General features: G+C 41.6%; 2 protein-coding genes across 2 annotated transcripts; one reads left to right on the top strand and one right to left on the bottom strand.

Annotated features, from left to right (window-relative positions):
• The first annotated feature begins 2,137 nt into the window (after positions 1-2,137).
• LOC127776671 (protein MONOCULM 1) lies at positions 2,138-5,425 on the top strand. Its single transcript, XM_052303179.1, has one exon. It carries the CDS (start codon positions 2,764-2,766, stop codon positions 4,078-4,080), a length of 1,317 nt encoding a protein of 438 aa, XP_052159139.1. The 5' UTR covers positions 2,138-2,763; the 3' UTR covers positions 4,081-5,425.
• Positions 5,426-19,706: 14,281 nt separating this feature from the next.
• Positions 19,707-26,807, bottom strand: LOC127776670 (MLO-like protein 13). Its single transcript, XM_052303178.1, has 14 exons — positions 26,330-26,807; positions 25,205-25,262; positions 24,829-24,983; positions 24,461-24,577; positions 24,328-24,382; positions 23,117-23,226; positions 22,615-22,689; positions 22,445-22,533; positions 22,318-22,367; positions 21,975-22,015; positions 21,547-21,765; positions 21,388-21,455; positions 21,156-21,216; positions 19,707-20,707 (listed from the first exon to the last, which is right to left on the bottom strand). Exons 1-14 carry the CDS (start codon positions 26,438-26,440, stop codon positions 20,429-20,431), a joined length of 1,488 nt encoding a protein of 495 aa, XP_052159138.1. The 5' UTR covers positions 26,441-26,807; the 3' UTR covers positions 19,707-20,428.
• Positions 26,808-27,108: the final 301 nt, after the last annotated feature.

Below are 27,108 nucleotides of genomic sequence, written 5' to 3' on the forward strand. Positions count from 1 at the left end.
ACTTGGAAACTACCGTTGAATCGAGAAATAGACGTCTGAGATTCGTCCACGTCATCATGAGTTAAAATTTAACTCGCAGATTCACTCATGAGTTAAAATTTTACTCGGAGTTAAATTTTAACTCATGATGACGTAAACGAATCTCGGACGTTCATTTCTCGATCCAATGGTAGTTTTCAAGTTTCCACTACATACGTGGTTTGCACTGTATATTTTCCCTTGCATCTCCATGTATCTCAAAAGTTACATGAGTGGCACTTGCTACTGTGCATGTAGTATGTGTAGCAGCTAGGTTATAAATTTCTTTATGTGTAACATGTGTGTGATGCATAGTATATGCAATGTGAAACACTGACACAGCTAGACCAGGTGTGGGGGGTGTGCTTGTTCTTGTTGCAAGGAAGTTATCTGGAGGCCATCATCAATGAAGATCCCACCAAGGGACAAAACATGAGATGGTTGGAGAGTTGGGTCTGTCTAGTCTCTATTCACCCATTTAAAGCATTGCGTGTGTAGGCTACACTCGGAGAGAGAACACAGAGCAGCCGTCCAAACCGTCTGAAATGATACCTTACTCTAAGCTAGTAGGAGTGCTAGTAGTACCCTCTATATGTGCAATTTTATTCGTTAAAAAGGTTTCCATGCATGCTTATTTAGTTTATCAATAGCCTAAACCTTTTGAATTATTAAGAGTTAATTAGTCCCAAGTGTGTATGATTACTCCCCCAAATTCTGTTTGTTTTCTTCGAAAAATTTGCAGTTATTTAAGTGAGGTCCTCTCTCTCTCTTTTTTTTTTTTTTTGATAAACTGAGGTTCTCAAGTTTCATGTTTTACCAATTAATCAATCCCAAGTAGGTTTTATTTTTGTTGATTTAAGTCCTCGGACCTCAAGCCCTGAACATTCAATAATTTATCAAATTCAAGGACCTGCAGTTAGATAATTTTTAGTTAATAGAAAAAAATATCGCATTTGTTGCACCGGGTGAAGACTATTTTAATCTTATTATTGTTATACGGTTTAGCTAGGGTAAAATTTACTCTAAAAATTCGTTTGAACTTTTTTTAAAAATGTCATGAGCTACAATTAGGAGTTTGACTTTCGTCACAAGTTAGCATGCAAGTTTTTTTAAAGATATTTCTTATACGACTCCTTTTGTATTTTCAAAAGTGAACAAACATAAAAGCTAACTCAAACACAAATCTATATTTGCAAAAGCGAACGAAATTAAAAACCAGCTCAAACAAGAATGACATATAAAGTACCGACAAAAACATATTTAATTTTTATAATAGTAGAGATACGAGTAAAAGGGAACAAAATCAACAAAGCAAATAGTGGAGAGCCGGAATCAACACTGTCTGACTTGATGAAGATCTCAATTACACAAAAATGAATGCTTTAAAAGGATCATTTAATTAAAGCAATACCAAATATATAATAATAGCTAGTACCATCATATTATATATACTCCCTTTGTTCCTGAAAGAGTATTATCCAGATTCATTCATAGCTAAAAATACACTCTTTTAGAGATGGATGGAGTATCATTATATGTCTATAGCATATACTTCTACTTAACATATATAAATACATACTCCCTCCGTCCCAAAATAAGTGCAGTTTTGCACTATTCACGTTCAACATTTGACCGTCCGTCTTATTTGAAAATTTTTTATGATTAGTATTTTTATTGCTATTAGATGATAAAACATGAATAGTACTTTATGTGTGACTAAATGCTTTTAATTTTTTCATAAATTTTTCAAATAAAACGGACGGTCAAACATTGAACGTGAATAGTGTAAAACTGCACTTATTTTGGGACGAAGGTAGTACATACATACATACATATATATATATATATATATATATATATATATATATATATATATATATATATATATATATATATATATATATATATACACACACACACACACACATATATACACATTACACATTGCATACATAAACATACAACTACACTGCCCTCTAGCTATACACATGCCATGATGCCAAGAGCCAATGATCACCACCCAAATCCTTCTAGCAATAGCTCCCTATGGCACAAACAGTCACAGCTGCACAAACACACACACATCACCCATTCATCTACTCTAGCTAATCTAAAGGCACTAGCATAGTACTACAATCAACCAGTAGTAGTAGCCCTCATTTGCATGTTTTTATTTCGCCCACCAATCCTTGGAATGTTTTAGATTCCCCCCTCTCACTCTCTCATCAAGGAATGAACATCCCCCATTCTCTCCCAGCCCCTCATATTTTCAGTTTCTCACTCTACCTTTCCCCTCCTCCCCTAGCTAACCCCTCTCTCTTTCTCTCTCTAAAGCTCCAATCTTTCTACCTTTCTCTCTCTAAAAGCTGGAGTAGCTTAATTTCTTTCTTTCTTTTTCTTTCTCAGCTGGGATTGCACAGTGAAGCTAGGGAGAGGCTATAGCTATGGGGGTGATGTAGCTGGGCAGTGAGGCTAGTGACAATCTCTCTCTCTCTCACACACACACACACACAAAAACACTTGTGTATTTTTGGCAGATGATGTCCTGTCAAGGAAGCTGCAATTGCAAGCCCAGATGTTGGACGTGCACGCTCGCCCTCCCTATTAAACCCGCCCTCCTCCGATGCTCCCTCTCCTCCTCCCCCCTCGCCGCCGCCGCCGCCACCTTCTCCGGCAGCTCACCGTCGTTGTAGTAGCTCTGGTGGTGGTGGTGGTGACGACGACGGCTACGGCGGCGGCGACGGCATGCTCCGGTCACTCCACTCCTCGTCGTCTTCTGACACGGATAACAACAGCGGTGGCTGCAAGAACAATGGCGGCGGCGGTGGCGAGGCCGCCGCCACCGTTGAGGGTGGCGGTGATCAGCGTGCCGTTGCGGCGGCGGCGCCGTCGACGCGGGACTTGCTGCTGGCGTGCGCGGACCTGCTGCAGAGGGGGGACCTGCCGGCGGCGAGGCGCGCGGCGGAGATCGTCTTGGCGGCGGCGGCGTCGCCGCGGGGCGACGCGGCGGACCGCCTGGCGTACCACTTCGCCCGCGCGCTGGCGCTCCGGGTGGACGCCAAGGCCGGCCATGGCCACGTCGTCGTCGGCGGCGGCGCGGCGCGGCCGGCGTCGTCCGGGGCGTACCTGGCGTTCAACCAGATCGCGCCGTTCCTGCGGTTCGCGCACCTCACGGCGAACCAGGCCATCCTCGAGGCCGTCGACGGCGCGCGCCGCGTCCACATCCTCGACCTCGACGCCGTCCACGGCGTGCAGTGGCCGCCACTGCTGCAGGCCATCGCCGAGCGCGCGGACCCGGCGCTCGGCCCGCCCGAGGTCCGCGTCACCGGCGCCGGCGCCGACCGCGACACCCTCCTCCGCACCGGCAACCGCCTCCGCGCCTTCGCCCGCTCCATCCACCTCCCCTTCCACTTCACCCCGCTCCTCCTCTCCTGCGCCACCACGGCGCCCCACCACGTCGCCGGCACGAGCACCGACGCCGCCGCCACCGCCTCGACCGCCGCCGCCGCCACCGGCCTCGAGTTTCATCCGGACGAGACGCTCGCCGTGAACTGCGTCATGTTCTTGCACAACCTGGCCGGCCACGACGAGCTCGCCGCGTTCTTGAAGTGGGTGAAGGCCATGTCGCCCGCCGTGGTGACCATCGCCGAGAGGGAAGCAGGCGGCGGCGGCGACCACATCGACGACCTGCCGCGGCGGGTCGGGGTGGCCATGGATCACTACTCGGCGGTGTTCGAGGCGCTGGAGGCGACGGTGCCGCCGGGGAGCCGGGAGCGCCTCGCCGTGGAGCAGGAGGTGCTGGGCCGGGAGATCGAGGCCGCGGTGGGGCCCTCCGGCGGCCGGTGGTGGCGCGGCATCGAGCGGTGGGGCGGCGCCGCCCGCGCCGCGGGGTTCGCGGCGCGGCCGCTCAGCGCGTTCGCCGTGTCGCAGGCGCGGCTGCTGCTCCGGCTGCACTACCCGTCGGAGGGCTACCTCGTGCAGGAGGCGCGCGGCGCCTGCTTCCTCGGGTGGCAGACGCGCCCGCTGCTCTCCGTCTCAGCGTGGCAGCCGTCGTCGTCGTAGCCGGCGACGAAGACGACGATGGCGACGGCGGCGGCGACCACGGGCTAGGGTTTGCCAAGCTCGATTGATCGATCGACCACTACTGCTCCCATATATAAATAGAGAATATATATATATATATATATTATATATGAACATTTGCATAGATGCAATAATATTGGCTACTCGATCTCTAGTTAGCATGCAAGATCTCATGGAGGTTTTGGGAGGATGTGAACTAGTTGGGTTTGCAAGCAGGAAGAAACCCTAACCCTAGCTAGCTGCTTCATTAATTGCTGTTAAATCTTTGGTTGTTTTGCTTGCTTGGCTAGTTAATCAAAAGCTGTTAATTAATTTCGATCCTGCAATGGGATGGAGAGGAGGATTTGAGAAATGCATCATAGCTTAATTAGCATGAGGATGGCAATGGAGTTTGAAGTGATCAAGAACATGGTGAGAGGCTACTACTACGTACTAGTACCAATTCCATGTTTTTTCTCTTTTTTTTTCCATTTTTTTTTGTTTCTGCATGTCTCACTAGTTCCTGTTGGAGATTTACATAGTTCTAGGGAGATTTTGTCTATATTTTGGACCTAAATATTGCACTACTATTAATATAATTTGTTAATTTTGATGTGAGGATTTGTTGCTACACATATTATTGCTTCTATATATATTCTCAGTGTTCTATTATTTATTTGGATCTGTAGATCTTGCAAAATGGATCATATCCACCATGCATGCACTTTTTCTATGACCTTCATGTTTTTTTAGTCATGTGTGTGTAATATTAATTTCTTAGGCATGGAGGCCAGGAGGGGATCTTCTAGCTAGCTTCTATAGCTCACTTGCATGGCCTCATTTTATAATCCTACATTTCACTTGCTTGTTGGTGCTTGATGCCCTTGTTAGTATTATAACTAATCATGCGTTCTTTGGCCAGCACTAACCATAAACTAATCCCTATTTTGGGAGGTTGTTTATGTGGGAGTAATGATCACTCCTGTAGTGTTGCAACTTGCAAAGGCAAACAAATCAAATTGTATATATATACAGACAGGTTTTGTATATGATGCTAATTAATACACCTAGCTATAGCTAGTGTTTTCTTTTTCTTCTAATGTGCTCTTAGGGAGAAATTAAAGAAAATGTTGTGTGTCTCCTCTCCTGCCCAGGGAGAAGGGGTTTGGGGGTCTTGTTTTCTGTGACACATGCCCCTGATATGCTGGTAAGCTGTCTTTGTGAGGGCATGGCATGATCCCATGCATCAATGCCACCCTAATCCCTGCCCCCTGTCCCCTCAAACAAAATCATGGGATTTCTCAAAACCAAGCCACCCCTTTTGGTGGCCAACTTGCCCCCTTAATATCTCTCTCTCTCTCTCTCTCTCATATATGTGGTTGCAAGAGTAGTTTCTCTCTCTAAGAGTGAAAAAGATCATTCCCTTTTGGAAGGACCCATGTTCCTCTCTCCATTGCCTTGGGATCTTTGCATGCATGCCTTCTTAATTGGTTCCTCAAAGAGAGCCATGCCGGCCATGCCCTACTTGATTCCCTTTGGTTGCCTGTCTCTCATGTTTTAATAATTTAATTAAGTATAGATTGGTACCTCTTCTTTTATATCTGCTACTAGGCAGTTGTTTTTAGAGAGTTTTTGTGTGAGGCGTGTGGTGGGTATATGTCTGTGAAAAAAATATATAAAACCAATCACACTTTAGTTCAGAAAACCAAATCATAAAAGTGTTTTATTGTTCGTTAGGAGAGGTGAGTTTATATCATATTTATCTTCTTAATAATATAGGTACCACAAATTAACAATAGAGTGGTATACCATGGTACAACAAGAACCATGAAAAGCTCAAATCATAATGTTGCCCTTTTGTTATAATTCAAATCATCAGTTCTTTATCTGATCACTTGTTGACTGCTTTCACATACTCCAGCCTCTCCCTATTAAATTTTGTCATGATTTTTCATGAATGGATGGATTATCAACTAGCTATTTTTAGATCCGATGTAATCTGAGGTTCCTTTGGGGGGCATAACTTTTGATAGAACCAAATCTAGCAGGTGTGGTCAAAACATTAATTTTGAGATAATTAATTATATATAAGCATATTGCTCTTTAGTAGTACTATATATAGCATTTCATGTCAACTTGTTGTACAACTTACTAGCGAAAACGAATAGCTGATTAGACATATATGATATAATCGATAATAGTATATTGTAGATGGATGGGTTAGTGGGCTACACGTTCACTATGAACAAATTTGCATCGAATACCTTTTACTGCCTTGTATATATTTGTCTGAAATCCTGCACCAGTCTAATGTGGAGTCGTATATACTTGCTACTATATAAATTAAAGAAGATATTGTAGTATGCTTAATTACCGGCACTAAGATTAATTAATAATGTATGGGCCCAGCTGTCCAGCTCAATGCCATCAGTGGGAGTGTCAAACCTTATCTTAATTTCGTTGCATATTACAATTATGCTGACCTTAATCTTCCTCGCACACATGCTGCATTGCATCATCCTCACATCTCTTTGACTTTGATTAGTCTATAAACAATTGATTGTAGCTTGGTATTTTAACCTCATCAATCTTTTCCTCAAGAAAAAGTGACATTGACTGATATGTCTGCAGTCAGGCCCTAGCTTTCTTTGCCTTCCAACCAATGTGTTTGGCATAAGAAAAAAAAAATCCTACTACTACAATGCCTAGTATTCTACTAACTCCGTCCCATAATAAACATAGCGGTGGGTTTCAGGGCCCAACTTTAACCATCCGTCTTATTTGAAATATTTTTATAATTAGTATTTTTATTGTTATTAGATGATAAATATGAATATTACTTTATGTGTGATTTAAATTTTAAATTTTTGTTTATAAATTTTTCAAATAAGATAAACGGTCAAATGTTGGGTAAAAAACTTATGGCAACATTTATAATGGGATGAAGGGAGTAATGATAACATAGCTACATTCACAATGTACTGTAGGAGTATTTGTGTTTGCATGGACATGGCATCTTATAATCTTTTATTCCTAGTATATGCTGCCCCAGCTATGCACTATATCTATATGCATTCCATACCATAGGTATATATATCATAATTAACCTAAGGGAGCATATGTAATATCACATCCACTCCAAACTACTCCTAGCTAGGAGTATGTACTGCCTACCTCTTGCTTACTCTACTTGCCTTCCTTGTAGAACACCTACAAAAAAAAGGTGGTTCAAGAAAACATTTTTTTCCTTGTAAGAAAATCGAATTAATAGCAATGCAACAAAGGTAAGTGTGCGGTGCAGCACAAAAGTTTGTTAGAACTGTCGATCGATCGATCATGTAGCTAGGCCTTTTGATTACTCCCTGGATTTTGCGAGAGTTTATAGGGGAATCTCTTCAACTTAGTAACTTTTTGGAGACCGATGTTACATGACATTCAGCTTCGTCAACTCCCAATGAATCTCATCTGCAAAAATTTTTGTCAACTACTTACCGGAATCATACGACTTTGTAATCTTCCTAAATGATTGCCATCTTACTAGCTACTACTAACTAGCTAGCATATATAGCTATCGATCACAACCAAGCTAACTATAGATCGGGATCGCTCACCAGATTCATTAACCTTTTTATTACACATCCTAATCAACGCATAAACGTTTTCACATTCATATATATGTTCAAGTGCTATGAACTATACATGAAGATAAATATTGCGCGTTGATTTTCGTTTCTTTGAACATGAATGGGGGGGGGGGGGGTGCATTCATAGGCGTGTGAGTGGATGTATCGTGTGCAGTGATGTGTGTACATGTGCATCTACTATGCAATCAAAAAAATAATACTAGGTTCAAGCTACTCCATCCGTCCTCTAATATAAGGGATTTTGACATTTTGTTTATACTGTTTGACCATTCGTCTTATTAAAAAAAATTGAATTATTATTTATTTTATTTGTGACTTACTTTATTATCCAAAGTACTTTAAGCACAACTTTTCATTTTTATATTTGCATAAATTTTTTGAATAAGACGAGTAGTCAAACAGTGCAAGCAAAATGTTAAAATCCCCTATATTAAGGGACGGAGGGAGTAGCTAGCTAGCCAGATGGTTTATGTTATATATTATCTTACCCAGAGATAATTAATTAAGTTAAAAAGTGCTATATGGTTGCATTAATTAGCACACATGTAGCATCACCAATGAATGATCCAACTAGCATACATATATGCATGCAAAGATGCATGTAATCTTCTGAACTTTACCATGATCAATACAATTGGAGTTACCTTAAGAGTTTCTCCAAAATTAAGTTGCTTACAATGGACACATACCAATCCACGGACGAACTGGCGAGTGACACAGTTCGTCACTGGCCAGTTAAGGCTGCCATATCCTTAAATTTTGCAGGCTACAACAAAGCTGCTTATCATTGCTTGGCATTAACTCCCATGGCATGTATGGCAGCAGTGACAGTGGAAAAGAAGAATGTGTGCAACCCCAAAACCAGATGAGATAGAAAGAGGAGTAGATACTCCATGGTGCCAATAGCTAACTAGACAGGCAGCACAGGGAGACCAATGGAATCAACAAGGTATAGCTAGGCAGGGTATCTGATCTCTCCATGGTGCATCCATGCATTCTGAATTTCTTATTCTCTTGCTCCTTTTCTTTTTTTTTTTTTGAGAACTGATCGATTCTCTTCTCTTCCTCACCTCTGCTCACTCCATGCATTGATGATAGATGGATGACAGACAGGACACAGAAAAAAGGGGCCATGATTTCCATCTACCAAGATCAGATTGATGCCTTCCTAGAAACTTCAGAGATTATTATGGAGTCATTGAGTGAGCCTAGGAGTACAATTATATATTCAATTCTGTTTGGTACAAAAAAATGTACTAGTAGTACTAAAGATAGAAGAAATGCTTTTGAAAAAATGGCAAAATAACAGTGCAATCCTGATAGAGCCTGAGAAGAAAAGAGCTAGCAAGAAACGGTGAAGTTGAGGGCTAATTAATTTGCATCAAATTAACCATTGATCGACTAGCTAGTATATAACCTCTCTTGTAACTTTAACTAAATACGTTGGGACTCTGTGGGCTAATTAACTAGAATATATTAATTAACACGCATACATAACACCCTATCAGTAACCTGCTAGTGTTCATATAATGTAATTTGTATCCCCAGAGTATTTGCTTTTCATGTTCCTCTTAAAAAAATGATTGGGCCGTGTTGCTATTACAATTTCAGTAAGCTTCCATTTCTCTCTTTCAGCACAAGTTAATTACCAATTGCAGTGAAGGGTTGATGAAGTGACTACTTAATTTGCCTGGGTGGCCAAGATGCAAAACAACAGTTGGTACTCACAGCATTCATTGCCATGATATAGGAGGATAGGACAGAGGATGCATGCACACACATCATCATCTGGTAAAGGGGCATGCAGCATTTGTGTGTGCAATAGAGATCCCAATGCTGATATACACATTTGACGATTGGATTCTAGTAGTAGTGGGAGGAAGAAACACAAGCTTTGGTTTTGCATATCTGTCTCATGCAGGCAGTGCACCCCAGCTGAATCTTTGGGAGCATCTCTGTCATCTTTTTGTGTGTGTGATGTGCATGTTTCTGCTCTCTCTCTCTCTCTCTCTCTCTCTCTTAAATGCCAATGCATCTATGCATATGCTTTGTACCACACTCATATGTATGGATTTATTGCATTGATGTGTTATGTTGTACTACTGATGAGGCAAGCATCATGAGATCATGCTGAAGGATGAGCATTTGGGCATCAATGCTGCCCCCCTGTGTGCATGTTTACCCATGCACGGTTCCTACAGGGCATCACATGAATACATGATCAAACCATCTTTATTACAGATTTTTTTTTATAAGATGCTCTCCTAAGAGTATGGCCAAGAATGCTTAAAAATCTCCCCCCCCCCTAAATCTCCTTTTGAATTCTGTAACGATGATTTAAGGATTAAAAAATATACTTCTTTCCCATATATAGCCTAAATTTGACTCTCTAAGATAAAAGAATGTGGGCCACCTATAAATCCCGCGCGCGATTTGCCTCCCTCAGCGCTAGTCTTGCTCGCTCTTTCTCTCAAGCGATACCACACAGATTGCAGATTGGAAATGAGTGCGAGTCAACTTGTGTAGAGCGACTTGGACGAGCTGGGAAGGGATTTTCAATTTTTGGACAGGTGGTTAGGCTGTTGGACCCATGTCTTCAACTAAAATCACCTAATTTTGGGATTGAGAGGAGTTTTGGAGAACTGTTGGCCATGCTCTAACAATTCCAATGGAACTTCGATCGATATCGGCTCGCCTTTCAAATAAAACCTCTACCATTAGTTATCTTTCTTTACATTTAGGTTGAAGTGGTGCATTATTTGGACAGATTATTTAATTTGACCTTTAGGCTGCTAGAATTTAGATAAACTGCATTCCACTAATTATATTAATTGATATATACAAATTCTCGCTCAGAAAAGTTGGTGATTTTATCTGGCATTTTGCATTATCATGTGTGTGTTTTTTAGGTGTAGCTAGCCTAGCTACATATATTCCAGTTTGCTGTATTTTCTTAATTAACCTAAATTATCTGCCTTCTAAAAAAGATTATCGTGATGTCGATCACGTCTTTGTCCAACGAAAATTAACCATCAGACTCTGGTGACCTGAAGAGTCATGTAGCGACATATATAAAGTGTGCCATGCATATGCATGTGTGAAAATTAAATTAATGCTTCAACCCTGTTTTCTTCTAAGCTAGCTATAGGGTGAAAATGAAGCAAAGCTATATATGTCACACATCAGATAAAATGCACGGTTTTTGGTCGCAATCACCATTGTCAAGAGCAAAGTCAATCATAGAAGGAAATTAAACAACAAAAATTGGACGCGCCAAAAGCAGGTACATGCATATATGTGCTATGCAGTCCTTCAAATGATCATTGGCAAGCCAAAACTGCCCAAAATGTCACGTATGCGTCGTGTTACAGGCGTGCTTTGGTGATTGTGCGTTTGTTTCTATCTCTCTCACAATATTATGGAAGATATTCTTGGCCATATTGGCCATATATATGAGTACTTACGCCTGTCTTTGATGACCTTTGGGAAAAGAGAATTATTGAAAGGACGGATGAGACGACAAAAGTTTAGTGGAAGTCTTTGTTGTGTTCAGGGTGTTTGGCCTTTTTATATCTTTTTTTCAACAAATTAGTTTCCAAGCGCGTTGCTTTTTTGCCGATCATTTGAGAGTCAATCTTACGATTGAATCGAAATGTATCTCATATCCTGATCCCTGTTAATCCCCCCCCCCCCCCCCGCCGGCCCTTTTTCACATTATAACTTCAAAAAAAATGTTGACACAGTAGCTTCAGCCCTGTTGGAATGCAACCTTACCCTATTCCCCTAGTACAAAACAAAAGATATGTAGAGAGAGATATCATAGCTTTTGAATTCAAATATACCTTGATTGTATATATGAAATATATACTTCTCCAAACCTAGATCCAGTATCGACTAGGGGAATCGCACTATGGGGAGTTTGGCCGGCAGTCCGCTAGCTCATGCGGGGGACCGGCTGGTGTTTGGAATGGGGTAAGGTAGTCCGTGGGGAACTACCCAGGCGAAGGGTCAGGACTACAACATAGCGGGGATGACCGTCGGACTGTCGTGTGGAGGGCCAACACAGGTTGAAGATAGCCCAGGCAGATGGCTGACGTGCGTGAGGATGACGATGGCATAGGCTAGCTGATGAAGTATGGTCTTGTGGGTGGCCGGCTAGAAGTTGTAGCAGGGTGGCCCGTGCAGGCTGCCCAGGTGAATGGCCACGACGGCGACAAAGCAGGCAATTAATTGCCAGTTGGCAGTCGTCAGATCTAGAATCCTCCGACCGGATCTGACCACTCTACTATGCAAGCGGTGGTGTTGGGGACAATATGAAGGTTGTCGGTTTGATTAAGTTGGGCACTGAGTCTCCTTTGTAGTATAGTCCTACCTTTCCTCCTTGGACTCCTCTCCTTCTTTGTGTTGAGCTCTTACTCGGGATGAGGTGGCTTGGTCTACAGGGCATTGCCTTGGCCGAGGGTCAACGACTTGCGATGTCTTGGTGTCCTAAGCGACAGTTCTTGTGATATGGACTTAGGGCCGTGCATTTGGGGATGAGGCAAAGTCGGGCACCCAGACAACGATAACGTCTCCAGGAGTTGTTTTGGGTGCCTGGCGCGGGTTTTAGTCAATTTTATTTTAATTAATCATGCAATTATAAGGTTTTTAAGCCAGGTTTTACATAAACGATCAATTCTCTTATTATTAATAAAAAATATGAATTGGATGTCCTACTTCGAGATTGCTTCGAAGTAAAAATGATATATATATATATATATATATATATATATATATATATATATATATATATATATATATATATATATATATATATATATATATATATAGATATATGTGTGTGTGTGTGTGTGTGTATATATGTATTTTGTATATATATATATATATATGTATGTATATATGTATGTATATATATATATATATATATATGTATGTATGTATGTATAATATATATTATATTATGTATGTATTATATATATATATATGTATGTATATATATATATATATAGATATATATATATAATATATATAATATATATATATATATTATATATATATATATTCCTGGAGCCCATACTATAAATCTATGGATAAGGTGTTCAATATTTTAACTAATAATTAAAATTGGAATGCCATTAGGCAAAGTTTCTATGGAGAGCTTTACAAATTTCTTTTGGTTTATATCCTCCAGACGATATTTCTCATATATTTGGGAATTGGCTTGTGGGTATTGATAAAGGAACAAAAAAATCATTTTTGTAGGAGCATCCGCTATATATTGGGCTCTATGGTTCAGTAGAAATGATATGGTTTTTGATAAATCTCCGTATGTATCTTATATGCAGGTCCTTTTCAGGACAACATACTGGCTCCGGTTTTAGGCTCAATTACAAAGGTGCGATGAGGACATCAAGCTAATAAAATCTGCATGTCGACTACTTGAGACAACGGTCATGCAGCTTTTTGCCAACTTTGGTTGGAGGTTCACCAATAGGATTCAATAATCAATGGGTCTTTGTTTTGTGTGGTTATTTGTTAGCTTGTGTTTCCTTTACCTTACTGGTGTGTGTTTTTTAAGACTTTTTTGTGTGCTGGTTTGTGTGAATTTGTGTAGTAATTGACTATAACTTCTTGAGCAAAGGCTGAGATTTTATTCCATTATTGAAGAAAGAATTAAAATTGGAGCGCGTGGAATTAACACAAAACGCATGGAGAGGAACATGAAAAACGCTATTACAGAAGTGATATTTTGCTTTTTTTTAAAAAAAAAAAGGGACGGAGGAGAAAGCGAACAAGGAGAATCACTTGCACGTTGGGGGTCTGAGAGAGGGGTCCCTGACTTGGCAGATCCTCCAGCGATCCCGTTGCAGCCTTGCCCACTATTCTATCCACTATCGCCCTCCTCTCCTCTGCTCCCTGCCCTCTGCTGCTGCAAGAAGCTACCAATCCAATCCTATCATTGCAACATCCTCACACACAAGCACACAGCTCATCCCTCTCTCTCTCTCTCTCACGGGCATAAATCACATCCGATTGGCACATCAATGCATGCCAATTTGATGAGCATGAGCATTTGCTGCTAAAAAAATGTACTCCTATTTTTTAAAGGAAAACAAACGCAGTAGGAGAAATGTAACCCCACAGTAAAGATAATTGCAAAAAAAAATGTATTAATCCCGTATTTATACATATATTGGTTTGATGATTCATGAATCGCCGAAGGATGTCACACATTTATAAAATTTAATTGGAGCCTTGGTAGGCTTCAGAGAGAAAGCAGGTATAGACCCCTCGCTACGAAACCATTTTTCACCTCATCTTTTATTAAGTACATGAAGGAAGGATTTAGGGTACTAGTCTAATGAAGGGTCTTGCTCATGAAAGCAGCACCACATTCATCATTCCTTTAGATGACTGGTGAAAAATCAGGCCATGTTTAGTTACTAAAAAAAAACTTTTCACTCTGTCACATCAAATATTTGGATACATACATAGAATATTAAATATAGACAAAAAAAAACTAATTACACATATTGCTTATAAATTGCGAGATGAATTTTTAAGTCTAATTACTCCATAATTTGATAATGTAGTGCTACAGTAAACACTTGCTAATGACAGATTAATTATACTTAATAAATTCATCTCGCAGTTTACATGCGAAATCTGTAGTTTGTTTTGTTATTAGTCTACGTTTAATACTTCAAATGTTTATTCGTGTATCCGATGTAACACGCCAAAACTTTTCACCCCTAATCTAAACACAGCCTCAGTCCATTTTTCCTACGAAGTTCCTAACAAGTGCTAGCAATAGAGCTATAGGTGCGCCTAATAAGGAGGAGAGGACGAAGACGATATGGTGTCGGCAACGATCAAGGTGAAATGTGATTAATGGTGATTTGACATGTGGAAGCAGTAGATAAGGTGGTCCATGGATGAGAAGGGTGTTTATGCCAAATCCAACAATAAACCTAGCTGGTACAAGGCAACTGCATATTGAACTTGCTCTTAATATCTTTTATTTGGAAATACGGTTAATTTTCATGACCTTATATTTGATTATTTCTCTGATTTTCTTGTATATATGGCAGACTGCTAGCGCCACCTCCAACTGCTAAATCATGATGAAGTCCAATATCCAAAATGAAGGATAATTACTTGTGCGTATATATTGCTTTAAACTTGTGTTCGGGCAAAATAACGTATGCATTAACACATTATTAATTAAATTTTAGCTAATTTTTTAAAAATAGATTAATATGATTTTTTTAAAGCAACTTTTGTATAGATTTTTTTTTTTAAAAAATACACCGTTTACTTGTTTGAAAAGCGTAAATGTGTAAAACAAGAGATGAGTTAGGAAAGTGAAAAAAAAAAAACTCAGCTGAGTCATTTATCCAAAATCCGTTGCACCACACGTGAACATTAGGCTGCCCCTAGATCCCCAGCTGTAATAATATCCTAAGAAATATTTTTCTTGTTCAGATGATTGTGTGGGGAAGGGGAAGGAGAGGCTGAGAGAGCTGTCTTGGTGTGTTGGGGGCCCACAGACAGGCATTGGGCCCACTGTTAACTCTGGATCCAAGAGACACATACTCACGCAAACGAGATAGCCACAGCCCATGCCATGCTGACACCAATCTATATTTTTACGATTTTGCTATATATTTGTCGACAAATTTTCTCCCAAAAAATGACAGATGTAATTACAGTATAATCGTAGTGTAATTACACTGTAACTTGCATGTAATTACACTGTAACAATAGTGTAACTTGTATGTAACTTTCAAAAATCTCTCTGTAATATGTTATTTCGGTAAAATGGAGGTTATGGGAACAAATCCTTACACATATGTGTGTGCTGTGATTTTTTTCTTTCTCACCAAAACAAATCTTGTAATAGATTTAACGATTCAAAATTATGTGAAACTTATATACAGGTTACACTGTAGTTACATGCAAGGTACAGTGTAATTACATATAAGTTACAGTACACTATGATTGTACTATAATTATATCTGTCAATTTTTTAGGAGAAAATTTGTCGACAAATATATAGGTGGTCCCATATTTTTATATATTTTTTTCTTTTAGGAGTAGCTAATTGAATTGCATCTCCTAGCTAGATGTCACACGTGTTCTTCGTATCATTCATTCATGTGTGTAGAGTGTCGACCCTGTAGTCCTGTAGCAGGCATTGGATAGCAGCTGGCGCCTGGCACCCAAAACAACTATGAGCCGCGTCAGTTCCAAATCCATCAGAACCGTTGGTGTCCAAAAACACTAACCCTAGTTTTACTTTTCCTCTCCCCTCCCCTCACTATGAGCCGCTCTGCCTCCCCTCCCCTCCCCTCCCCTCAACGGATCTTAGCCTTAAAGGAGGTGGCGGGCGGCGGCGACGCAGCTCGACCGAGCCAGCCCCAGCGCCAGCGGCCACTCCGCACCCCTCATAGTCGGATCTGACCTTAGGGAGGCGGTGGTGGCAGCTCGAAGGCCGCGGCGGCGGCTGAAGCTCGACGATGGCAAACTCATGCCGCTCGTATCTCTTGCGAGATATGGTAGCTAGATTTTTGTTCGATTTGGGTTTTCTTTTTCTTTGTCTGCCTTTATCAACTCTTGTATTTAGGATCTAATTCAAGGAAATTTTGTAACCAATTTTTGTATGTTGTATATGCAACTTCTCCTGGTGTAATACTAACCGATTTAAATTTTTTGTGTTATTTGATATGGACTCTGAATGACTTTTGTGTGTTGGACTTGGGATGCCGCGGATGAAAACATTTAGGTGAGGACGTTCAATTTTTATTAGGGGCAATGTATCATGTGCACACATGCACTCATGCAACGGCATCCTTCCGATCTCAATCCAATGGCTAGCATCATGGTTAAGGAATTTTGCAAAAAAAAAAAAAAACAAAAATCCCTGACGAGGCTTTTCTCTTATCTCATCTTCTTATGTATCCCAAATCTTCATCTCTATCAAGCAATTGAACTGGGAAGCCCCAGATCTGGAACGAGAAAGAAAGAATCAAGCAGCAGGTGGCGTACGTACATGTTCTATTGAAAATCAAATCTCTAATTTCTCTCATCTCCCGAACTTGCCGGCCTTTTTGTAGGTGGCGCCGATGGTAGCCACATCGGCAGTGGCGGCGGTGCAGCTGCTGCTGCATGGCTACGGAAGCATCGGCAGCGGTGGAGGCGCCGGCAACCAGAAATCAAGCACCCACATACATAATATGATATAGGGCCTGTTCACTTTGATATCATTTTCACTTTGATACCACTTTGACACCTTACCAAAATTTTAGCAGGATTTTTTATATAGTTACCAAAATTTGGCTGCAAACTAAATGTAGCCACTTTTTTAGCAAGTTTACTAAAATTTGGTAAGGTTAAAAATGGTAGCAAAGTGAACAAGCCCATATTTTACATCTAATATTAAATATATTTTAGTACTATATTACTTTTTTATAAAATATATTGAAAAGAAGGAAGTTTCAATTTAAAAAATTAAAACATCTTGTAATTAATATACTCCCCCATCTCCTAAAAAATCAAATCTAGTACCGGATGTGACACATCTTAATACACATTCGGTACTATGTTAGTTTTTTATGGGGGCAGAGAGAGTAAACTACTCAATCGAGTACTCTTTTTTTTTAAAAAAAAGGTACAAATTGGGCCAAGGTATATGTAGCCCATGCATGAAGCTACTCCGAATCACTTTGAGCATGCATGGATGGATTCCTCCAAGCATGGAGGGGGAGAGAGAGGGAGGTAGGTAGCTAATGATCGATGGATGGATGGATCGAAAAGATCAACGCAGAGAGAGTGAGAGAGATCAGGCTAAGCTAGCTGGAGTAGCTCTCTAGACGCAGATCGAGATGCCACGCTATCTATCTTAGCTAGGGAAGGAAAGAATATGCGTTAGTGTACTAGTACTACGTGCATATGCACGCACGCTGGCTGGCTGGCTCTCTCTCTAGGTTGCTTGTGCATCTCGCACAAATATGGCCCATCCATGTGGACGATGGCATGTAACGTACGTACGCTGTCCCTCCCTCCCTTCCCCCCACTCCGTTCAATCAACCTCTATAGCTACGTTGTAGAGTACCCTGCCTAGCTGCACACTATGCCCAAATCATTTACTTCCTCCGTCCCAAAATGTAAGCATTTTTTAGGTTGGCACGGGTATTAAGAAAGTAGGTGAGAATGATTGAAAAATATGTGTGATTGGTTGAAAAGAGAAAGTAGGTGAAAAAGAATGGTTGTGATTGGTTGAGAAGAGAAGGTAGGTAGAAAAATAGCTTCATTTTAGGACAAAGTACTGTGCTAGAAATAGCTACATTTTAGGACGGAGGAGAAGCTTGAACCCCGATCGAGCGTAGGTATAGCAGGTATGTTTGCAAGTGTGTTTGCTACTAGAATATTCTTGTAGCGCTTTGCCAATTTCAAAATATACCCATATAGTCTTTCGAATATGTGCGTGTGCAGGTTTATAAGAGCATGGTCAGCCGTTTTCCCTAAACATCTCTCTCCCAATATTAAAATGAGGGGGTTTTGGTTGAAAAAGTCGCTCTCCAACGATCTCGTAATAATCTATTTAAGAATTGGAGTTCCTTCTGTGATGGAGCTAACGTAGTTGTCCTCCAACCTGGATGCATGGCTAATAGCATTTCATGGCAATCGCTCAATTTTTGTACATATTGATGGTAGTCGGTAATGGAGGCACAGTGACAGAGCCCAGATAGTCGGCCAACCTGCTCAAGAGCTACCTCCGTTACTAAGCTCATTTCCCCATGAAAGTCTCACTCTCCACAAGTCAAAGCGCCGTGCTCGTTCCCAATCAACTCTCTACCAAATCAATCGCGCGAATGCAGGATGAGGGGAAGAACAGTTTATTGGTAGTTTGGGGGTAGCTCATATTTTTATCTTAGAGTCAAGCTGATTTCAGGCTATCTGTTGGAGAGTTATTTTAACATTTGTGATTGGAATTTTGAGAAACCGTTAATCACGCTTTGAAGATGTGAGCGTCTACGCTTGTACCACGCATGCATGTTCCGTTCGTATAGCATATTCTTGTAGCATAGTATGCATGCGTGCATGCATATGTCTACCACTGCACGCTACGGCATCGGCCACCGACCACATGCAAAGCATGGATGGATGCAGAAAGGTGTTGCAGCTAACGCTACATAGCTGGAGTAGTAGCCACGACGACGAACCAATCGATCGATCGATCGATCGAAACGTACATACCGGCCGGCCGGCAGCTAGCACGCAATGAAGCCTCAAGTCTGTCGATCGTCCAGTACTTGATAGGCTTCAGCTAAGCTAGCTAGACGACGACGACGCCTAGCTATATATAGAGCCAGGCCTAGTAGAGCTATAGACCCGTCTCGCTCGCCTCTGCCACCATGCCGTGTCGTCGTCGTCCCTGACATGATCGATGCATGCCTGCCCCAGCCGCAGGCGCGCACGGCGGCTGGCCGGCCGGCCGGCCGTACGTGCCGCCGAGATGTTTCGATCTGGGCATCGATCAGGGACGACGACGAGACGGCGCCTCGCCGTCGTCCCCGGCCCAATAATCCGGCCGACGTCGAGTCGGCAATAATTGGGAAGCACGCACGGAAGCGTCCGTCCGGCCGGCCGCCGGCGATGGCAGGGCAGGCGGCGACAACGGCGGCATATACTACCTTCATAATAGTGCAACTATGAGTTTCTGTATCAACTTTGAACATTCGTATTATTTAAAATCTTTTTATAGTTAGTATTTTTATTATTATGAGATGATAAAACATAAATATAACTTTGTGCGTGACTTATGTTTTTCATTTTTTTTTTAAAATAAATAAGATAAATGTTTAAAGTTGGACATGAAAAATCATGGCTACACTTAAAATGAGACGGATGGAGGATTTGTACTAGGAAATAATAAAGCGAAAGGAGGGGTTACGCGCTATGCACCTGTGAATTGTGATGACGAGCAGCTAGCTTTCGCCATGACAAAGCTTGAAGCCATCCGTAGCTTTTTTTATCAGATCGATCACCACGTGCAGCAGCTAGCAATGCACCATCGATCAAACAAGAAACCGTTACCTACAATGTACATGCCTGCACAGGTTAGAGAGAGTCCAGGTGAAATACTACCTCCGTCTCAAAAAGACGGAGCACTATCTAGTATGAGAATTGATATATATCATATACAAAGATTCATTATATTAAGATAGATCATTCAAATGCTATCCTAGATAATAACATTTTGAGAAGGAGGAAATAATAATTACATGCATATATACAACCACACAGGCTCATTCTGCTTCTACCTTGTCTTTAGTCTTTACAGGATTATTTTCTTATTACAAAACGGAGTTACGGAGGCGTTTCCATCAGGAACACCTGCCGCGCGAGTGTGTCTATGTGGGCTCCGGGGACGACACAGAAAGAAAACACGAGCCAAGCCAAGCCAGGCCAGGCCAGCGCCGGCCAGCCAACAAGCGTTGTGGCGTCTCACACGACATGTCATAACGCGCCTGCCTTCCTGCCGGCTCGGCCGGCGGCGGACGACGCGTCCCGTCGGCAGCTAGCGCCGACGCTGACGTTACAGACAGCCCTGACGTACGAATCCATGATGCGACGGACGCATATGCAGCAGAGATCGATCATCGCCGCCCCCGACACAATGAATATAATTTCGTCAATCATCACCTACGGTGGCGGCTGTCGTCGCCGTCGTCGTCGGCGGCGGCGACGGAGACGATCTCGACCAGGTCGGGGGAAGGTGGTGGCGGCGGCGCCAGGGCGCTGCGCGGCGAGGCCCCGAAGTGGTCGCTCCTGTAATTGCTCCCCTCCGTCGCGCCGGTGGTGGCGCCGCCGTGGGACGACTGCTGCTCCTCCTTCTTCCTCCGGGCGTCCAGGGCCCACCCCGCGACGGACTCGTGCAGGCCCGACCCAATCCCTTGCAGCTTGATGCCTCCGTCCATCTGGGAACGCCATCGTCAGAGAGCAGTAAAAGTGAAACATTTCATGAAGTAGTAAAAAACCTTCAGAAGGAGATTGGGAGTTTACACGAGCGAATTGATGATGAGATTAAGATGAGAATTTGATTTTTAATCCCAATATCTTGTTTGGTAGAGGTGATGGATATTGATAGGGAGTTTAGTTGAAAATTAAATCATTAATAAAAACGGATGGCTGAGATTTGCTTAGATAAAATAAAAGAGGAATTCCCTCCCAATTACCTACCCCTACCAGGTATTGAAAAGGAGGGAGTTCCTTCCTCAATTCCTTATCCCCATCCCACCAAAATTCTCATGTCTCCTAACCAAACAAAACACTTAATAACCTCATCCCTCTAAACTCCCGATCCCTCCTAAAAACTCCCTCCAACCAAACGGACCGTCAGAAGAGAGAATTATTTCTGGAGCCTACATGTGTAACGATGGCGTATAGTGGTAGAGTGACGTAGCTGCAGATCACTTGGATGAGCACACTGCATTAAACAGCAAATAATTAGTCATTATCAAGACGACTCTAAGTAATTTAGTAGAACTAAGGGCATAAAAGGTCAACGGATAAGTAATGTTCCAACTCTTATTGTGCTAGCAGGACTATGCATGTGAGAAAGAACGAATCTTGCAGGTAATTCAGAATTTTTACTGACCCAATAACAAGCCTAGAAATGGCGTACACCTTCTTCTCCATAATGCACGAGTCGAACCCGAATGTTACCTGTCGAGTGATTCCTTTATTAGCTGCGATTCTGCGAAGTCATAATCATTAAATGCTTGCAGTTGAAGTGGGAGAGCGCAATGGACAATACCAAGACCCAGATGAAAAAACCAATCTCGAAAGAGTTCTGGAACAGGATGAAATGGATCAGGTTGAGGACAATTTCAGGTCTGCCAAACCAGAAATGTTCCTTCGATGGCTTTACATAAGGAGTTCTCTCTGTTCCGTGTGATAATGATGCCACTGCTGCTGCCTCTTGAGCTAATCGGGTAATAATATGCTCTAGCTTTGCACCAACAACAAGCAGGAGCTGCAATTTTACTCCATTATCAAGAAGTGCCTCATTCAGATATAAATTCATTCTATGTTTACTTTTCAAAAATAACAGCTAATGTAGATTTGAGTCAGAATTTAAAAGTAGATGTCTCACCAAAAAAGGAAGAATTCTAAAGTAGATAGCAGGAAGTAGAGTATATGAATTCAACGGAACCCATGTCAAAAGGAGAAAGTTTGACTTACAAACAGAGGCAAGAAAGCTAACCAGAAGTATGTATGCCATCCTGCATTGGACAATAATCAAAGGATGAAGAGCATTACACCCCACAGAAAACTATTACAAACCTTGCTCCATAAGAGAACTGATACCACTTTCTGAATCCTAAAGTTGATATGCAAATGGCATGCTAATTCATACAAGGATAGTAGCATACAATGCAGAAACACCATGTTATTCACAAGCCACCAATGGTAGTGTTCAAATAAAGCATGTACTGGTAATAATAAGAAGATACCATGCCATTTTAATCATTTACTGTATACCACTATACTGGATCCAATGAATCAAGGGGACATGTAGACTAACCGTTTATATTCAGCAATAGGAAAAGGATGACAAAAAGCCACATGTACCAGCTGCACACAACTAGCTAATATTAACGTCATGTACAAATTTAAGTCAAAGGTTAGAACTGTTCTATGAAAACACCAACCTGATACCAACTACTCTCTTAAAGTCATGTTCAAGAGCACGAATCAAGTACTTGTAGAAATTGAAGGATGGATGACTTGGGAAATGTTTCTGTGAAAACAAAAGCACCCTGTTCGCTTCAATAGCGATGTAAATCAATGAGCAAGGCTTGAAATAAATGATGTGTCTTACCAAGCCGAATGCTGATCTAAGTGCTTTATAATCTGATTTACTCACAGAATCATGAAACTGCTTAAAGAAAGCAATCTGCAATATATGTAGATAAAAGCTTTTAGAAAAAAACACCTTCGTAAAGTTATAGATACATGAGGCACTACTGAAGACAGTAAGCAAACATCATGAGCATTGCAATAAACACATACATAGAACATAGTAGGAGAATGGTAGGAAACAATGTCTTGCGGAAAGCATTTAACTATATAATAAAGAATGTTTACTGAATGTATTGATCCAATATGAACATCAGACATGTGACCACTTTGAAAGATAGCATTTTTTTGCATACTTTCCATACTTTAATGGCACTGTGGCATGCAATTCGTGCAATGATATAATCATTGCTTATTTACATCAATCATGATTTGGATCAACTTACGGCCATGGCAGCATGCAGATATCCACATTCCAAAATATATGAAATGAGAAAGCACAAAAGATTTGGCAGATGACTTACTATCCAGCTTACAACAGCCAGCTTCATCCATAACCCCTTTGTTCGCTCACTGACAAATTCACCCTGTTGATTATGTGCAATACGCCCAGGTGTAGCATCTCTTTGTTGTACTACAACCAATTTCTCCAATAAAAATGAGATCATTACACAACGAATGAAAATGTTAAAGTGTTAGCAGCCTAGTGCTTCTAACAGGAAAATGGAGACATGATCTTTTATACAGAACTTCCTAATGGTAGTAACTAGTAAGTCTGGAAAGGGAATAATCAGAGCGTGGTGCATTAACATCATTAAGAAACACTGCAAAAATTGGACATTCCAATATGTTGTTTATGCATGTCGTGGTGACTGCCTTCTTCATGAATGATTAATCCTGGGTATCAACCAAAAAGAAACTAATATTTGACCAAAGGAATTGCTCATCAGTAAGTATATCTAAAGACAAAAAGGGTCATCAGGAGAAAGTGGCATAACAGTGAACAAACTTGTACAAGCAACACACTACTGGAATTTGAAGCCATTTCACTTGTTTGGCATAATGCAAAGTGCTTATGTGGTTTATGCAATGGAAAACTCAATTAGCAAACATAGGTTATAGGTACAGGCATTGGAATAAGCACAAATCCATTTTTCAGTGTCAGATGAGAAGCATGAACATCCAAGCATATTGAGCTATTATGCTAAAGTGCTCTGAAGCCAGCTCGGTAGAAAAAAGAGGTTATGTGACCAATACGCATAAGTCATAACTTAACCCACCTATAGGTTATGGACAGACAATGATGCAATCATGCAGTCACAATTAAGAAATTTATGAGAACTGAATTCTTCCTCCTATGGTAACTGAATTTCAGTGACAATGACAATGGTTAAAAAGAAACTGAAAGGTGTTCAGTCGCATGCAAATGGCTTATCAATATATGCTTATGCCTTAAAACACCTTGAAACCAAAGGATGGCAGGAACAAGCCAGTGTGAATAACTAGGACAAAATACAAAAAACATGGGAAAACATAAGCTGAGGGGATGTGCAAGGTTACAGAGTATGTTCTAACTTAAATCAGTGAAGGTAATACTATCTTGTGAAAGCTGACCCTTTCTACGCTTCAATATGCATTCAAGAAAATTGTGTATCTTTATCTTTTATAATTATATTTTATTTTGGAACATAAGTTATTTAAAAACAGAAGCAAAGAATAGGGAAATAACACACACATTTCTGTTGCATTTCCTGTTGGATTTCTGTCTCCCAAAGCTTCCATTTTCTTATCTACAAAGTTTAACCAGGCAAAGATTAATCAATGGAAGCATGGTCACATATCACAGAGACTTATCTATGCAGATATACCTTCGCTCCACCAAGTAATATTGTTGTAGCACAGAACACAACATGGACCAAACCAAGTATAAATATGAAGATGTGCAGCTGATGCAATGCCTCCACTGATAACAGGGGAACTTCACCCTAAAACAGAGCAAACCTGTTTTGTTACAATGTTTATTGAAACAGTTCTGCAAAACAAAATTGGCACAAGGTTTTGCTAAACAACAATGTGTAATTTGTATGCCAGAATGGAATTTCAAACATCATAGAACCAGGCATCCACTTTCAAGAAACAATTTCCCACAAAAAAGTTGCAAGAAAAACAATCAGATACTATTTTCATTTCCAAGAAAAGGAATCCTTAATATTCGATAATGGTGTATATCCCTAACCTTTTTCTTGCAAAGCTTAACACCTTCTGAAAGCTGGTAACTCTCTTTCTTGCATGGAAGCATCAAATGCATAGCATTTTCCGAAACACAAATACCAACAATGAAACCTTCAGAGAGGCTCAGGACAAAGGAAATGAATCCCAGAAGCATTAACTCTGCATATGTAGACACTCAATTAGATAAGACGTTAAAGAAATAAAATTTTAAATGAAATAGCATAAATTTTGTGAAATACAAGTATACCGTAAGCAGCTATTTTGAATATTTTTGTTTAACCAAAATAAGTGAAATTCTACAACAGATGTACCATGTTTATATATTGAAGTCCGGTTAACAATATCGAAAATAAGCAACTGAAGATATTCCTGAATGATACCTTCTTTTAGTCTCTCGAGAGCTGAATACAATGCCTTCTGATCTTTATGTTTCAAGAACTGTATGAGCAAGAAGAAAAGAAGAACTTAGCAGTTTCTTAATAGCATTGTCGACCATTATTACTAAGTCAATTCAACAAATGTGTTGAGTATTAAAACTCATATTGAATATTGAACAATGCACTGTATTTTTTTTAATGGGAAAAAATGAAAGTTAAGCTCTGACTGTTATTGTTTCAACAGAACATAAAAACTTTGCTTTCTTAGAAGTCCACTAACATAAAATACCCAGTAATTAAATCAATTAATAGAAGACACGAACACCATCATTTGACGGCTAACCAGAAGAGCTAACTGACACACAGCAAGGAAACAAAGGAGCGAAGTTAACTGGGTCAAAGGAGGATAACTATATTGAGCCAACAATGGAAGTGCCTTGCCAGAAAGAAAAAATGAGATTATGCATAGCATGTGAGCTATCACCTTACCTAACAATGAAATTATTTGTATTGGCAAACTGTCTGGTCCTAGAAAAACGGACGAGTGTGCTTGTGTGATGATGCTGGGCAGGAAAAATGTTGTGTCTGTCAACTAGTTTGTCAGCTTAGGATGTGATGAGATTAATCATACAAAACATTTGGCCATAACCATGTAGTACTAAATTACTGTGCATTCGTAGCACAGCGAGAAAAATCCATCCACAGAGAAGCGATCATCTACACGGCTAGCTATTCCAACTGAGCACTCAAATTCTAGCTCCTCAATCCAGTAAAACAAGGCCATATGTAGTTGCAAACAAGTTAAATATCCATCCAAAACCAGCCCGCCCTTATGTTGCTGGAAACAAGATGAACTATATTGCGATGGCGTCACCAGTTCATCAGCCATTATTATGACTTAGTTACGAGACCTCGATTCCTGCAGGGGAAGAGAAGAGAAATCACGGCGAGCGCTCGGATCGGATGCCTGCAAACCCGAATTTCCCGATCCCCCAAACGCGAGCATAACCCACAGCGCGTAGCAAATCCACCACCGCGTACGAATCCAACACGAATCGGCGGGTGCATTTGGAGAGGCGAGAGCATATAGGGGTGGGATAAAGGAGGGAGGAAGGGAGGTGCGCGTGCCTTGCCGAGGTGGTGGAGGAGGCGCTCGGCGGCGAGGGAGACGGAGACGATGGCGAAGCAGACGACGGCCACCACCCAGGTGGGCGTGTGCGTGATCGACGACTCCTCCATTCTCCTCCTCCTCCTCCCCTCAGCTCGCGCGCCGCGGCGTCGTCGTCGCCCCTCCTCCGGACCATCCGCACGCAGCGTGCAGCTCCGCGGGTTAAAGGGGGGCGGAGGCGGAGGCGGCGACACGGAAGGAATCGTGGTGGCGCGGCGCGGCCATCCCCGCGGCGTGAGCGTGACTGCCCCGGGTTGCTTGCCGGCGGCGGCGGCTGGATTCCATGGCTCCAGCCTAGCGCGATGCGGCGAGTACGGTGGCGGTGGAAGGAAAGCTAGCGGAAGAGGGAGGCAAAGCTTTGCTTCCACCGCCGGTCTCGTCCCCTCCACGCGGCGGCGGCGCGGCGGCCAACGGCTACCACCCAGCCTCTGCAGTTTGCGTGGGACGGGGGTAGGCTAGGCCCATCAAGAGGCTCAGAAGCTATAAAACTATTGGAAATAAGTCCACTTTGTCTCCCTTAATTAGTGGCTGTATCTGATTCATATATGTGAATCACAAGGCCGATATTTGACCCCTAAGTATTAAATCCAGTGCAATTAAATCGGGTTAAAAATTAAAGCATTAGTCTGTTAATCCTTTTTTTTTAACTCCCAATGAATGCTTATTTTGGTGGAGCTATAATTAACTCGTGTCGTCCTTCCCCTTCACTGACTTGACAGCCACACATGTCGCTCCCAAC

This window comes from Oryza glaberrima, chromosome 6, assembly GCF_000147395.1.
Source record: "Oryza glaberrima chromosome 6, OglaRS2, whole genome shotgun sequence".
Taxonomy (NCBI): Eukaryota; Viridiplantae; Streptophyta; class Magnoliopsida; order Poales; family Poaceae; genus Oryza; species Oryza glaberrima.